General features: G+C 37.8%; 2 protein-coding genes across 8 annotated transcripts; one reads left to right on the top strand and one right to left on the bottom strand.

The window, feature by feature from the left end:
• Positions 1 to 177: 177 nt before the first annotated feature.
• On the bottom strand, positions 178 to 13,558 carry E(bx) (nucleosome-remodeling factor subunit NURF301 E(bx)). Of its 6 annotated transcripts, XM_026813909.1 has the most exons (28): positions 13,308 to 13,558; positions 10,219 to 11,279; positions 9,639 to 9,921; positions 9,344 to 9,552; positions 8,896 to 9,252; positions 7,620 to 8,819; positions 7,356 to 7,546; positions 6,670 to 7,278; positions 6,453 to 6,589; positions 6,028 to 6,349; positions 5,638 to 5,947; positions 5,427 to 5,562; positions 4,984 to 5,261; positions 4,770 to 4,910; positions 4,572 to 4,676; positions 4,303 to 4,487; positions 3,996 to 4,223; positions 3,694 to 3,907; positions 3,280 to 3,615; positions 3,029 to 3,208; positions 2,709 to 2,936; positions 2,295 to 2,601; positions 2,016 to 2,217; positions 1,679 to 1,941; positions 1,431 to 1,598; positions 1,150 to 1,345; positions 993 to 1,077; positions 178 to 894 (listed from the first exon to the last, which is right to left on the bottom strand). In XM_026813909.1, the coding sequence occupies exons 2-28, from the start codon at positions 11,264 to 11,266 to the stop codon at positions 692 to 694; spliced, it is 8,121 nt and encodes a 2,706-aa protein (XP_026669710.1). In that variant the 5' UTR covers positions 11,267 to 11,279; positions 13,308 to 13,558; the 3' UTR covers positions 178 to 691. The 6 variants fall into 6 exon arrangements, with proteins under 6 accessions (XP_026669710.1, XP_017880806.1, XP_017880804.1 ...); XM_018025317.2 differs by lacking the exon at positions 13,308 to 13,558 and having other exon boundaries at positions 4,984 to 5,228; positions 10,219 to 12,131; XM_018025315.2 differs by lacking the exon at positions 13,308 to 13,558 and having other exon boundaries at positions 10,219 to 12,131.
• Positions 12,866 to 15,028, top strand: LOC108625364 (uncharacterized). Of its 2 annotated transcripts, none has more exons than XM_018025326.2 (4): positions 12,866 to 13,223; positions 14,104 to 14,253; positions 14,348 to 14,558; positions 14,631 to 15,028. In XM_018025326.2, the coding sequence occupies exons 1-4, from the start codon at positions 13,041 to 13,043 to the stop codon at positions 14,993 to 14,995; spliced, it is 909 nt and encodes a 302-aa protein (XP_017880815.1). In that variant the 5' UTR covers positions 12,866 to 13,040; the 3' UTR covers positions 14,996 to 15,028. The 2 variants fall into 2 exon arrangements, with proteins under 2 accessions (XP_017880815.1, XP_017880816.1); XM_018025327.2 differs by having other exon boundaries at positions 12,870 to 13,205.

The following is a 15,028-nucleotide window of genomic DNA, read 5'->3' on the forward strand; positions in this document are numbered from 1 at the left end:
TTCATAAGTATTATATATTTATAATTACACGTATCTCATAGATGTACATAAATAATGACATGCGTGCGGAACGTATGAATTCTGAATCTCAACTAACGACAATTTCCTACCGAGAAGAATATTTTATTTTCAATTTCTAATAAAACAAAACTAATGCAACTATAATACAANATTGGTAAAGAGATATGAAAGCACTGTGATATTAGATAAATTAATATTTTATTGTCGCATACAACTAAAAGATTGAATTGATTAATATAATGTATACTGTTATACCAAATTTTAATGTTTGTTGACTTTGTAGCTAGCCGGGAAAATCGTTTTCATAACGATTGTCATTAGTTGAATATTATTTTAACTGTTTTGTGTGTGTGCTTGTTAAAGATTTAAAATCTTACCACGTGTAAGTTCCGATTCAAAATTCACTGTACAGCACGACTCAAATAAGGTTTGCTCTTGCGAAGACACAATCAAACGTTGTCACAAATCTAATAAATAGTGAACTTATATGTTCTACTCTTACACATTTATGGCTACTTCGAATGTCTCTTTTCTACTGGCACAAGTCATTTTTGCTGTTACACAAAATGTTGATGCTCACGTTAAATTGTTTGACCTTTTTCACACTGTCACTCGTTTCCAGTTACAGTTCTCTTATTTCTTCTTTTTTCATATCTCTTCTCTCTTTTGCTTACTTTCCTTCAGAGAACTTTTCTCTCAAACTTTTAATCTTGTGAACAAAATAAGTTTCTAAGGATTCTGCGCACTTAAAGAAGGGCGATTCTTTCGGATTGTAATAACGACAGTTGTCAAATATTTTCGTCATGTCGCCAATGAATTCACTTAACTTTTTGTAAGACTTGTCATTTATCCTCAGTTCTATAGTCTGCAAGTCTGTGAACGTGAATAGGAAAATGACATTGAATTTCATTTTTCGTCAGTCAGATGTATTTCTACTTGTACAATATTACTATATAAATTTCTCAACTTACCCATAGGTTCCTTTATAACTTTATAATAGTCGGGTGCCTCGTTCGGATCTACAGGTTCCATGAACGGCCAAGCGCTCTTGTGTGCCTGAATATTCAAATTATTAATGTTAATAATTAAATCTATCAATAGAAATTCCTGTTATCAATTGCAACTTACTTGTATTTGCTTAATTAGTTTTTTTAACAAATCCAGATCTTTCGCATTAAGATTTTTCATGTTAGCAAAGTTGACAGAAGAATTTCGTTGACAATTTGGACAGACGTATTCATCGATGTTATCCGCTTCTGATTGTAAGATACCGACACACCGACCGTGGAACCAATCCTGACATTTGTCGCAGCAAATATAAAATCTGTAAAAATAAGAAAAGTTTTATTTGTTTGACATGCAATTCAATGGTCGAATCAATCGAATAAACAATTTTCATTATCACGCACTGAGATTCGTCATAAGGTTGTTTACATAGGCAATATAACTCTTGCGTGTCTCTTGCGTGTCTGCATTCTGTACAAACGAATTCTGAAAGAGTTTTACACATTTCTTCGGTAATCCCGACACAATCTCCGTGGAACCAATTGTTACAGAGATCGCATCCCACATAAAACCTAATTCGATAGAATTATTTGTTACATCACATTGTGTCGATCATATCGCGAGAAAGACGATCCAACTGCCAATTACTTACTTCGTTTCATCGTACGGTGTTCTGCAGAGACAGTACAATTTCTCTTTCTTAATTCTATTCGCCGCTGCCGCAGTTGAAGCACCAGGCGGTGTGGTATTATTTCCTTGTGCTTTATACTTCTTTGGTCTTCCACCTCTGTTCGGTGGACTCACTTGCTGAGCGACTTGAGCGTTTGCCTTACGCTTCGCGCTACCGACCTTCACTTCGTCTTGCTTGTGCCTTTCTGCCTTCGTTCTCGAGGCCAGTTCCGCCGATAAATCTTTCTGTAATTCGAAATAGAAATTAATTCATACATGTATAATACGAAGTACTTATACAAAACTTATTTATTACATACCTGAATGTCTATCTGTAATTCCTTTTCAAGTAATGCTCGCTTTTTTAGAATATCTTTTTTCAATAGCTCTTTATGTCTGAACAATAAAACTTGCATTCTCGAATGCACCTGTTGCTTTCTTCGCTGCTCCTGACTGTCTTTTAACTTCGCTGCCCGTTTCTGTGGTGTAGTCTCATTCTCTGCTAGTTCAACTTTTTGCACTCTGTACGGAATAAGTGAAATTATTAAAGGAGCGCGCTAGAAATAACTGTAAGAAATGTCCAGAGGAATCGAACTTACTTTGGAGCTTCACGAGCATCTTGTTTTAACGCAGGTTTCTTTCTAGGACTGTCCCATTCCGTGTCTTTGTCGTTTATCGTCATTTGGGCGTTTGTAGATGAAATCGTCGTTGGAATGTTAGCGGGTGCTGGTCTTTTACGAGACGGGATACGTGGAGTTATAACTGTGGGCGTCGTATGAGTTTGGTTAGTAGTCACAGAGTTCTCGACACCGCCTTTCATCTGTTTCTCCTGATACCGTTGCAACTGTAGTAGTTTCTCTTCTATCTCCGGATTAAGGTTCTCTTGTTTCAAGGCATTCTTGATAGCTAAAATATTTTAAGTTATGAGAATGTAGGAGGTAAAAACAGACGCAGTATAACGTCTTCAATTCCACGCAGACATTGAAGGTAAAATGAATTATTCGAAAACTAACTTTGTTGTATGTAATCGGGCGTTAGAATGAATTTGTTAGCTGAGGAATCGCTTCCTTCTTTTAAGGATTGTAAAGGCTGCTGACCATTAGCCACATTCGTCTTTTGCGATTCCTCTTCCGATACCACATTTGGTTGTCCAACTTGTTGGACAACTACTTTCGGTTTCTCAGGAGAATTTGATGTCGTAGACGGGAGCTCTGGAATGGTTTCTGTTCCTGATTGAGGCTCTGTTGAAATAAAGTTATTACAACGTTACAAAATGTAATAAAGAACAAGGACGTGAAGAATAGAAGGAAATATGAAATCGCACAGAACGAACCGGTTGCTGCTGCAGGCGAAACAACTGGTTGCTGTGTAGTTTGCGGCTTCGCTGCCGGCGTAGCTGGAGTGTTTGCCGTTGTAGAACTTTGAACCGATTGTTGGCTGTTGGGTGCTGGTTGAACAGCTAAATAAATTTTAGTAGGTCCTAAAACTCCTTGCTTTCCTGTCGCAGCTTGTGCTATAAAAGACGCACGTTGTAAATACACTGATAACGATAAATATGTTTGCGACGTATAAATGGTGTCGAACCTTTGAGCAATTGTTGTTTGACCTGCTGCTGTACCATAGCAAGCTGTTGCGGGGTGAAATCTGCACCCTGTAAACCTTGTAAAACTATACGCGGACCTTGCGTAGTCTGTATAACTTGAGCAGTCACACATTTGATAACAGTTCCGGGTGGTTGGCCAGCTAACAATGACGCCTCCATGCTTCCAGGTGCTGGTGCAGTGGAAGTCTGATTTGTCACCATTGTGGTTGTAGTAGCGGACGTTACATTCGTCGACACACTACTAACACTCGTGGTAATCGTATCAGTTGTTGTTACAGTCGTCGTAGTTGTTGCTTGAGGAGATTGGATCACGGAGACTAAAATATTAAAACGATTGATTGATTATAAATTCGATCAAAATCGAGTACTCTTGGGAACATCCAGTTTCAACATACCATGTTGTTTAGTCGGTGCATTTTTTACGATGACACCACTGTTCGTTGAATTTAGATGTACAATTTGATTGCCCGTCGGGGTGCTACGAATCACCACTTGGTGACCACCGATTGTCGTTAATTGAGCTTTGCCTGATGCAAGTTGTTGAGCTAAGTTGGCATTCGTAACTACTATTTGATTTCCACTAATTACTTGTCCACCGGAAGATATGACCTATATGGTTAATGACATGTGAATCTTTGTCGTACTGAGTTAATAATTCGAATTCGATTAGAACATGAAATTGATGATTTTTACATACTTGTGCACCTTGAACGATCTGCCCAGTATTGGCTACTACAAGAGCATTCTTTGCCGGCGTGGTAGCAATAGTTACAGTGGTCGTTGACGGGCGCTGAACTGTTTGTTGAGATTGAGTCTGGGACGTCTGTTGCACAGTACTTGTTATTACCTTAACCGGACTCGCTTTAACCGCGGTATTAGCCGCTGTGGTCGTTTTAGCTGCGGTTGTCGTCGTCGTCGTCTTTGTCTTAAATATACAATTTTTTGTATTAACTTGTCTGTATCACTTTTAATTAGCAATCTAGTATTTAAAGGTTTATAAGTACCTGCGTAGTCGTGCTTGTTCCACTTGTTTGTGCAAGTGTAGTTATCGCTTGTCCAGTGTTCAATACATGAAGCTTCCCGTCAGGCATTTGAACTAACTGCTGACCAGGCATAAGACCCCGAACTTGCAACTTTCCATCCGGTCCTCTGATCAGCTGTACTTTTTGCTGAATCTGTTGTACAGGCGCTATTTCGCAAACGCAAATTCAATTAGAAGCAGACCATCATTTGACATTGCAACTATGGAGTTCCAACGATATTATAAACTTACCTGCCTGACCAGGAACTTTAATCAGAGACTGCTGAGTCCCAGTTTGCAACTGAGTTTTCGGTAAAATGCTTGTAGCGCCCGTAACTTTTGTTGTTCCATCCGATGCTAGTTCAAAAATAAACATTACGTACACGTGCATGTGCATAATTGACAATTATTTTCGGTCAATATTTATATACTATTATTACGTTTACTTACATTTTGCCATATAAATACGTCTTGTACCAATGAATGTCTTATTTTGCGCAGGTGTCGTTAAGAGAGAAGTCAGCTGAGACTTTGACCCACTGTTCGGATTTGCCGGTATTGCAACTTTAGAAACTAATTTAATTGTCCCATCTGTAACGTTTTTATTTGACACAATGTATCGTGCAGTTAACTATAATTTGTTTCTGAATATAGAGATTATTACCATGAACAGAGTTCGCGGAAACTTTGACAACTTGCGTAGGCGAACCGGTACCAGCTGGACTTTTCAAAGTTTCCAATGCTCTCTTCTGTTGATGGGCAGCTCTTTGCATGCGTAACTGCTGCTCCATCTTTTCTTTAATCTCCTCAGGGGTAGCTTTGCCGCTGACGAGTTGATCGCCAAGTCCGGAATTCGACCCCGAGTTACGATTAGCACCGACCGCGGTCTGTGGCTGTCCCGAACGGCTCCTAGTAATAATCTGGGCATTAGCCTTCTCTAACCTGGATAGGACACACACCAAGTGGAGGAGTTAGTATCAAATGGTGTTAAATAGGGATAGGTATGAGTTTGAGTGATGTAAGGTAAAAGAAAAACAAGGAATCTAATCGTACTATCGAATTTAAATATTCTGATATATGAAATATTTTATTTTCTCCCGAACGTACCTATCACCATACTGTTTGATCTCCCATAACTCCAACTTGTCTTCATCAACCCATTCCTCTGTAACTTGTGGCTCGGTACTTTGCGGGGATTCCGGCCGTTTTCGTTTTCTTAATCCACTCCTTATGGATGTCACTTCTATTAAACATAAAACATAATTACCATAATTATGCTCCGATTACTTATTTCAGTTAATTTATTTGTTGTACAAACCTCGGACTTGTTTTGGAAGTTCCAAAGGTATAACGACTTTCCTACGCAAGTACTGTGTTTTATCTAGAAATTGTCCAACGTGACGGTGTCTTAGTATTTCCAGCGACATAATTTCTGTGTCGGTCGTAATCTGATGCTTGCCATCAGTAGACAACGGCTTGGCAGCCATATCATCCCATCGAAGACATGCCCATAATATTCTTAGTTGAAGGGCCGCTGCAGCCAATGATTTTATACCAACTGTTCTGTATAACCAGCATGTTTTAAATAATGGTCTCGGGCAAGGATACGGCCATACCGACATATTTGCCTACAATTATTAATCAGATAAAATTATTATTCATTCGGTCCATTCTGTTCTCAGTAATGCAAGTTAAAGAAGACACATGCCTTAGCAATGTGATGAAAACCTTGAACTGGCGTTCGTCCGCCAACTCGTGCCAATTTACGCAATTCGTGTTGCGGAAGTAACAATATACTACGATGTTTATTTTTTGTGCAAAACGTGGAACACAACGGATATTTAACCGGAGTACGTTTTTTCTTTCTGTCGGCCAAAGAAATTGCCACTTTCTTTAAATATATTTTTCCATCGGTCGAAACAGTAGAGTAAACTCTTTCCGAACCATCGGCATTCAATTCCTTAGCCATCACACATCTTTGTACAGTCCTTCCCCTTCGATTGACAATCATGGTTGTCTTTTGACCCAAGCTGTTAAAAATAAGGAAGTAAAATGGTATTTTAAAATCGAAGTGAAATCGCGTTTTAATAATAGTATTACAAGTAACAAGATGTCTTTAAAGGAAAATATTACCTGGCCTTGGTCTCGGACGAATTTTGAGAAGTCGCATTTTCTTGCACACTTTGCACATCGTCAGTCACCGTTTTCGTAGTTTCCTGCGTTATGGTCGTCACTGCATCAGCTTTACTCGAATTGGCCTCATCAGCACTCTGGAAAGGAACGATATTTTTTAGATTATCTAAAATACAATTTAGCACGTGCATGATTTTGTGAATGTGTAAGTACTTACCGCGTTGGATTCAACTCTTAACTTCTTGCTAGGGGGCGAAGAAAGATTTACGTTCGTAGCTGGTGTTTCTTCCGTGCAGTGAGTCGCGGATTTCACGGCGGATTCTAAATCCTTTCTAATTGCATCTCTAGCTTCGTCACTATCTGTTTTCGAACAGGTCTTCGGTGTTTGTGTCGCATTTACACTGGTTGATGAATTCGACGTCGTTTGATTATTATTCAGGGTGTTCGCTTTTCTCAACAACGCGACAAGATCGAGTTTCAATTTCGCTTTTTGCATACATATGGGAGAATAACAGGTGGAAGTTAAGCTTTGCGTTGTGATCGTAATTTTTCCAGGCTGTGCCGTCATGTTGCAATATCGCGAATAACAGCTGGTATTTTTAGTAAGTTTAATTATATTCCCGTACTGGGTTTTAACCTGCTGAATACGTTTTCCTACCGCTGCCAACATTTCGGTAGTTGCTTTAGGTTGTTTCCCAGCTAAAATATTTTGTAAGGAATTATCACCTCCATCAGTATCGCTTTCCTCGTTATTTTCAACATCGACTTCAGAATCACCATCTACTTTTTGATTTGTAGATTGACTCAATAACTCTTTTGATTTTTCCTACAATTGGCATAAAAAAAAACACGTCATTATGATTAATATTTCATCACTGGATTTAATTTTATATGTTTACTTACAGATTGTAGTAATCTTCTTTCTTCCAAAAGTTTCAAATGTGTCCTACGCGCCAGGAAATCATCGATCCGAGTTTTCTTGGCAATTTTTGGGTAATGAAGCCTTCCATTAGTAGTTAGTGCCTTGGTAATATCGATTTCTTCGAATTCTTTGATGGGTGTGTACACTTTCTCAATTTTCATACCGGCTAAAACTGAAAATGAAAGGGAAAGTAACTAATAATTCACACTATAAATAGAGAAGTTACTGTTGTATGTTACACGCACATGATAAATTCATTTTGGTTTCTTGCTTAATCGATTCCGATTCTGTCTTCGTCGCCGTCTCCTCCGTTTTCGCAACTGTTCCCGTGTTGCTTTGATTTTCTTCATTTGCTTCTGTTTTTACATCTTTTTCTTCTTTACATTCTTGCTTTACGGGCACGTTGGTCGACGTATCCTTCGATGATTCTTCCTCTTTAATTTCCTCTTTCACTTTAACGTTTGTCTGATTCTCCTCTTTCTTAGAAGGGCAATATTCTTTCATCAGGAATTCGTAGGTAGGAGGATCCAGAGCTAATATTTTTAATCCTTCCTGATCTTTGATTTGTACCATAATTTTCTGGGGGCCATTCCGAAGACCCAACTTCGACATATCTGCAAATCTGTAGCGGCGACTGGCAGATATCCATAACCAGCCACCTTGACCGTGCACGCGATACTCTTCTCCTTTTTGTTTCCAGACCTGATGCTTCAAGCCTAACGTGTATTTCACGAAGTTGAACAGACGATTGCGTTCTTCTTCGTCTTCTCTCTCCTTTTTATCCTTTTTATCTTGTCGTTTCTTTTCTTCTCGTTCAAGAGCCGTTACTCTCTGCAACTTCACATGTCCTAGTTGCTCATGCCACACGCTAGCAAACACTACCGATTTGATGCATGCTTGAAGCACGATAAGAGCACGTGCGAAATCTCTGGGATTGACGCAAGCTCCTACCGCCGTAGTCCAAGGTTTACGTAAAAGAGGCCAATTTGTATGCATAAACGACGATTGAATGTTGCTCTCTAACTGTAAAATTGTTTGACGAAGCGTGCTTACTAAAAGCGCCCGAGTGCCTGTCAAACTTCCTACCCATTTAAATTCAGAGGCTTGAGTAAGCGAAAATTTATGTGATAAATGCCTCTTTTTGTCGCGTTCTTCGTTGCGCTGAGCTTTGTTCAAAGCAATTGGGTTGGTGCTGTACTGATTTACGTATGATTTAAAACTATTGTCCATTCCCAATTTGAACAGATGCGTGCCAGAAGCTATTTGATGAGCTTTCTGTCTTGTTAACCTTGTACCATCTCCCTCGTCTTTCAAACTTTTATCTAGCTTCTCTAGCTCTTCCTTTGACAACGGGCCGGAGTTGCGTTTCTTTATGTCATCCATATTAAACGTTCTAGGCTGTAAAGACCCTGTTTTTGATCTAGTCACAATAGTATGCTTTTTCCCTATAGAGACAAAAGGATTTGTTAAATTATTAAATACTACTAATAAAACAGTTTGAACAGAGTCACGTGAACGTACCATCTTTACCAATCTTTGAAATACCGTCTTCTTCCTCTAATATGTCTTCTTCAATTTCTTCGGACGATGACGATGTACTCGCTTTTGCATCTTTACTTACTCCGTCTGTTAAAGTATTACCAACACTATCTACTTCCATATTTTCCGTTTTCTGAGCACTTTCCTTAGCATTTAACTCTTCAGATGACTTCCCTTCTTCTGGTCCAGTGACGGCTGCTAGTCGTTCTTCAAGAGAATCTGTACCTTCATGTATTCTTCTTACCATCTCTTCAGCTTCTTGCCTTTGTTTCTCCTTCTTTTCTTCTTCCTCCTTTTCTTGTTTATCTTGTCGTTCTTTTTGCAACTTTTGTATCAGACCTTTTTGTACAAAATACAAAATATTAAGTAAAACTGGTATTGTTTAAAAAGAGAATAGAAATAACATTATGAACAACTTAATTGGACTTACTGTTTTCCACTTCCAAATACGATTTTTTGTTACCCTTGTACTGGTTAGTAATCTGTTCTGTAAGCTCCATTTGTCTTATAATTTCATCTTTGTAATCTGATAATTCTCTATAAAGTGCTACTTCCATTTCATTGCGATCTAAACAACGCATTAACTCCTCTAGTTGTAAGGGTGTGCTGTAATACCAAACTTCGCCATTCTCACTTTCACTGAAATAAACAATTTCTCTTGCTTATTCAGAAATTTTTTTCAAGGGTAAAGTTCAACATGTTTTACTTTATGAACGTGAACTTACACAAAAACTCTTCTCGTAAGAAACCAATACTTTCTACCATGTCTATCAAATCCTAGATGTTCTTGACGACATAGTGAACCATTTTTCTCCACATCAGGTATACAATCGGCAACTCCAGTCACTTTGTGAGCTTTGCATGTACTACATTGCCAGTCTTCGGTAGGAACATCAACCAAAGGAGGTTCAACACATTCTAAGTGAAACACTGCAGGACAGGTTTCACAGCACAGTAAGTCTCCCAGACGATGACACACTCTACAGTGATCATCGTAGAGCATATTTCCTACAGAATGATATTTTCCATAAAATTTACTAAAATACTAACAAGTTACCAATGTATTAATAAATCTTTACAAAAATGACTTAGAAACACGATTATTTAGTGTTTTTGCATAAAACTTTAACAATAATTTAAACAAACTTTTTCAACTATTATAAATATTTATATAAAATTGACTAAAAAAATTATCAGCATTTCTCAGCATGGACATTCAAATTTTTCCTGCTGATTAAATAATTCTAGATACATCTAGGAATGCTGTATACAAAGAAACATAAGAAATGAAACAAAACGAAATACCATTTGTTGTACCTTCATGTAGCAGATCTTCCCTTACTGGATTTGTAATTAAAAACTGATCTGTCAAAAATTGTAGCACCTTAAGTCTATCTTCGATAGAGGTAAAAGGATATTCACAATTGGACAAAATATGTAAAATATTTTGATCAAATGACTTATCACTTTCTACATAAGAACGTAAAGCTTCTGGCCAAGTCATAGAATCCACAAAATATAAACTAACGTTCACAGAGTCTTTTTGATCAAGAGGACCAAAGTGTGTCTGCTGAGAATCTTCTTCTCTGAGAAGAGCTTTGATAAGCATAATGTGTATCTCAGCTAACAGGTTGGTTTGATCCTCGCATATCAAAGCTGCACAGAAGTCTTCAAATCTGAAGGCTGAGAGCCGTACTAAAGTACGGAAATGTCTCAATACTTCGTAAATACACAAAGATGGCATTACAAATTCTCTAGGTGCTAGTAGGTCATCCGACGATTTAGGTAAATTCAATGGTGGCAGTTCCCTGTTTTGAAGCCACAACGGTTCTGGACTCGGCGGTCTTTGTTGGCTTAGCAATGTTTTGCGGGGTGTCCCACTGGTATTACTATAACTTGAAAGAGAAAAGTCACTGTCACTGGAGGGATCAGGTTCCTCTATACTTTCAGATGATTCCACGTCGCTTTGTAGAATATCCTCTTCAACTTCACTTTTTTCACTGGACTCGTCACCAAAGTCCGAGCCATAATGATACTCAGAGTCGTGATAGTCCACATTTGGATTGTAACCTCGGCGTTGATATGCTGCACCTGAATGACCACCTTTGCGTGAATGCCTGTCTCTGGCTCCACGAGATTTTCGAGTTCGTGTGCTCCTTCTGCTGTCCTCGCTTTCGACCGGCGATGAAGGTCTCGAGGGTGTCGGCGTACTCGGCTGTGAGCCTGTCGTTTCTGAACCCTTGTTTTGTAAGTATTTCGGCTTCTTCATAAGATGGTACTGAAACTTTTTGGGCCTTTCCATGACCACCGACTTCGGGGGTCGGCCCCGTCTCTTCGTCCCTCTCCCCGTCATTGTCTGTCACACACTGTCAACGAAATGGCACTTACTTAACACGTGGTTTGTGGTAACGCGCGCTTGTAAACAAATACAAATGACACCGTAGCAATGAAATGGAACCCATGTTTGTACTCTGATCTTTGCGCCATTTTTCGGCTACGGTCACGTGACCAAACACAATTCCTTCATGATTAACGTCTCGGTACGATCTTGCGTGGCTTCTACCTCCGCGTCGGCGTACGGATATCACTTTCCCGTAATGATAAGTGCACGGTTTATTACCAATAACGATCAAAATAAGTACAGAATCATTCACTGACGCGAATATAAGGGGAATTTACAATATCTGATCGTCTAAGAGAGCGCTGCTGTAATTGGTTCATCGAATCGCCGCCATGTCTGGCCTCGAACGCATCTACTCCAAAAGTAGACGAAATTTCTGATGAAATTTCCCTTTTTCGTATCCAGAACAATCTCTGGCTCGACACGACCCTCTCGACTGAATTTCGATAAGATTCATAGAATCCAGAAACCGATTGACCGCTTTTCAGTTTCTCACGAAACGTACGGAAGATCCAATAGCTTTCACCGTAACTACACAAGATCCTGTCAGATCAACAATAGGTGGCGACATGCGCCGTTACAAGAACGCGATTCTAACCACACTTCCGACAAATGTTTTTTTTTCCTCACTTTCTTCGTTGCTTCTATTTCGCACAATTATTCCTATTTTAATTCGTCACACCTTTTACTTCGATGAAATTAGGCTATTAATTTGCTGACACAGTCAACTGGATTCGCTGTTACCCGCAAGAGAGAACTCTAACCCTAGTTTCAAGGAAGCTTCAACAGAGGACACTACTTTAATTTTAATTTGTGTGTGTTGTTGATCGGTATACATTTTTTTAACACGTACTATCATATTAATTAAAAATCAATCTTATTAATATAAAGAAAATTTTTTAACATATTTCTAACACAATTTAATTAACAACAAACTTCGTTTAGCGCAAAAGAGGTAAGCGACGAATGCGACATCTTTTTAAATGAAAATCAAATTCACTGTCAAATTTAAATAGAAATCTTGTTACAGTTCCTTTTTCCTCTTAATTGTAGAATATTATTATTCAGATTATCTTTTTATGTATTTCATGTGTAAAATATGCTTTTCCATTGAAACAGGAATTTCGTAAAAACTGTGTCGCTTCTGCTGTAGACGAAGCGTGGACAGAGTTAACCGAAGTTGCTAATCAAATAATTTACGCGAATACATAATCAAATAATACTTAAACGTTTGAATAAATAATAAAACACGGAATAAAAATTTACGATAATAATGTATCAGCAATACACTAATCATTTTAACATGTACTCACTTTTATAATATCGTAATTTCATAAATGATCTTTGTTTGGTGGACTAGGGCCCGTTTGTAATCTGTACGTCAAGTATATGTAATTGAAAGAAAATTCTTGTAAGGCCATCAGACAAGTATGAAAACTAAATTTTATATTATTAAATTTGATGTAAGATGTAATAATGCTGTGATTTTCGCCAAAAATTATGGCGCCATCTTTGAAACGGATGTTACGGCGGCAAGAAGGCAAAGCACACGCTACAACACAAGCGCCGATATGCAAGCACTGATCTGAAAGGGAAAGGGGGATCGAAGAAAAATGGCCGTCTAACGAAAATCGAGAAATACGAAAGACGAACGAGAGTGCGACGATTGAATGTGAATACGGGTTGACGATTTTTTTTACGATTTAATCGCGTAATAACGAACGGGATGCGTAACGAAATGACGATGTATCAACTGAAACCGATCGTTTCTCTACCGCAAACGTTGCGTGGTAGGAAAACAATGTACGAAATGCGAAATATTCATGAAGAACGATCAACAGGGAACCATACGGAAGTCGAGGACAAGATCGCACCCGATATCACTGAGCAGGTTATCAGCTTTTTAAAGGTTTTTCATCATTTTTGTTATTCCGTCCGCGCTTTAGAGAGAAAACGTTTCGAGATAACGAGAACTGTCGGTTTTTTTACTCACGCATTTGTCAGTCATGGTTGCAAGAAGCGTTTCTTCAATCTCGAACTTGTGCATGACTCCTCCCAAAATTTCCACAAGCACTAATCACGATCGACCGGGAATATGGTTCTACAGGCTTGATCGATGCTTGTGCCCCTCCAATTTTTCAACTAACAGGACATTACCCGCGGCTACGTTCCGTGAAAAATTTACGAAGCTCGAAGGATAAACGAGTACGCGGCGATAATTATTATAGAAGAAGGGCAAGCTTACTAAATTAGAACTGCACTCACAGTAGCTACAAAGTACAAATTGTATAACCAAACACACGTAAAACCTAACCCAGTGAAAATGATGTATGTACCCTGTAACTGTTTTATTGGTATTAATCAACAATGGTTCTTATGAAACTGTCAACTCTGTAATATATGGTCTTGTGTTTCTATAAATTTTCTTGTTGGTTGAAAATAGTAACATGTCCATTTCATGTTGCCTGTCATATTTTCTGTCCTAAATGAAAGTTAGAAGTGCTTTTATAAACAAAAATTATTCCTTTAAACATTTTTCTATTAAGTATAGTATATGGATCATGCTTAATGATTAACTATAATAGCATGATGCCACTGAAATATGTTTTACATGAAAGTAAAGATTTGTTTGATCCTGTTATTTGAGACTCTTATCATTTTACCCAATAATATTTATATTTCAACGAATACCTTCAATATATTGGCATGAAATAATTCTGATTTTTTTCTCTATATTTGTAGCTCATTAAATGGTATTATATTTTGATTACCAAAATTTCTTATTACAGAATCCACTGCCAGAGTATAATGCATTAGAAACAAGACAAGAGAAGATATTGACGCAACTTGCAGAGCTCAAGCAACAAGTTTTAACACTTTCTAACTTTTTAAATCAAACAAAACCAGTTGTATCGTGTGACAAGGTTCCTAAGAAACAGGTACACTAATGGTTAAAATTTATATATATTATAAAATTTAATGTGGTTAAGGAAGATATACATGAAATTATCCTGTCTATTTTTATTTTGCTAGGATCCAGTTAATGTGAATCTTATTATTAATGTGAATCCTAAAAGACCACCTTATTCAGTACGTGCATTACAGAGAGTATGGAGGGACTCTCAAATTAATGTACAGACATATATCCACTCTAGTGTTAGTGAAGAAGGACCTGTTTGTTATCAGACGGCCAAAGATGCTTCCAGGAATAATGTTATTAATGTATCACTGATCTGGAAAGATGGTAAATTATATATTGTAAAATGATATATTTACTTAGGAATAAGTGTATATCTATAAAGGACTTAATTTTCAGTTAAAGATCTGGAAATCCAATCTGGCCTTCGTGGTTATCATGTAACTGGTGAAACGAATTTTCTAAGGTATTTAACAAGGTTAATAAGTTCACACGATTATGAAAATTCTAATTGCATAGACGATTTGAATACAATAGATTTAATGTTAGATTTATGTTACTCTTTATATTATGAAGAATCGTCGAAACAAAAATACGAAATAGTGTCAACAATAGCTGATAAGTTAGATTTAAATTGGTCAAATGGAAGGAGTCCTAATATAGTAGATATTGCTGTATGGTGTACAGTTAAACAAGTTTTTTCAGAACAGTGTCCGCCAAAACTGAAAAAGTGGTTTCAAACATGTGAGACTCTTTTTACGTAAATAAAACTCTTCCATTAAAACGCTTAGCTATTA

This window comes from Ceratina calcarata, unplaced genomic scaffold (genome assembly GCF_001652005.2).
Source record: "Ceratina calcarata isolate Rehan_Ccalc_2016 unplaced genomic scaffold, ASM165200v1 scaffold351.2, whole genome shotgun sequence".
Classification (NCBI taxonomy): domain Eukaryota; kingdom Metazoa; phylum Arthropoda; class Insecta; order Hymenoptera; family Apidae; genus Ceratina; species Ceratina calcarata.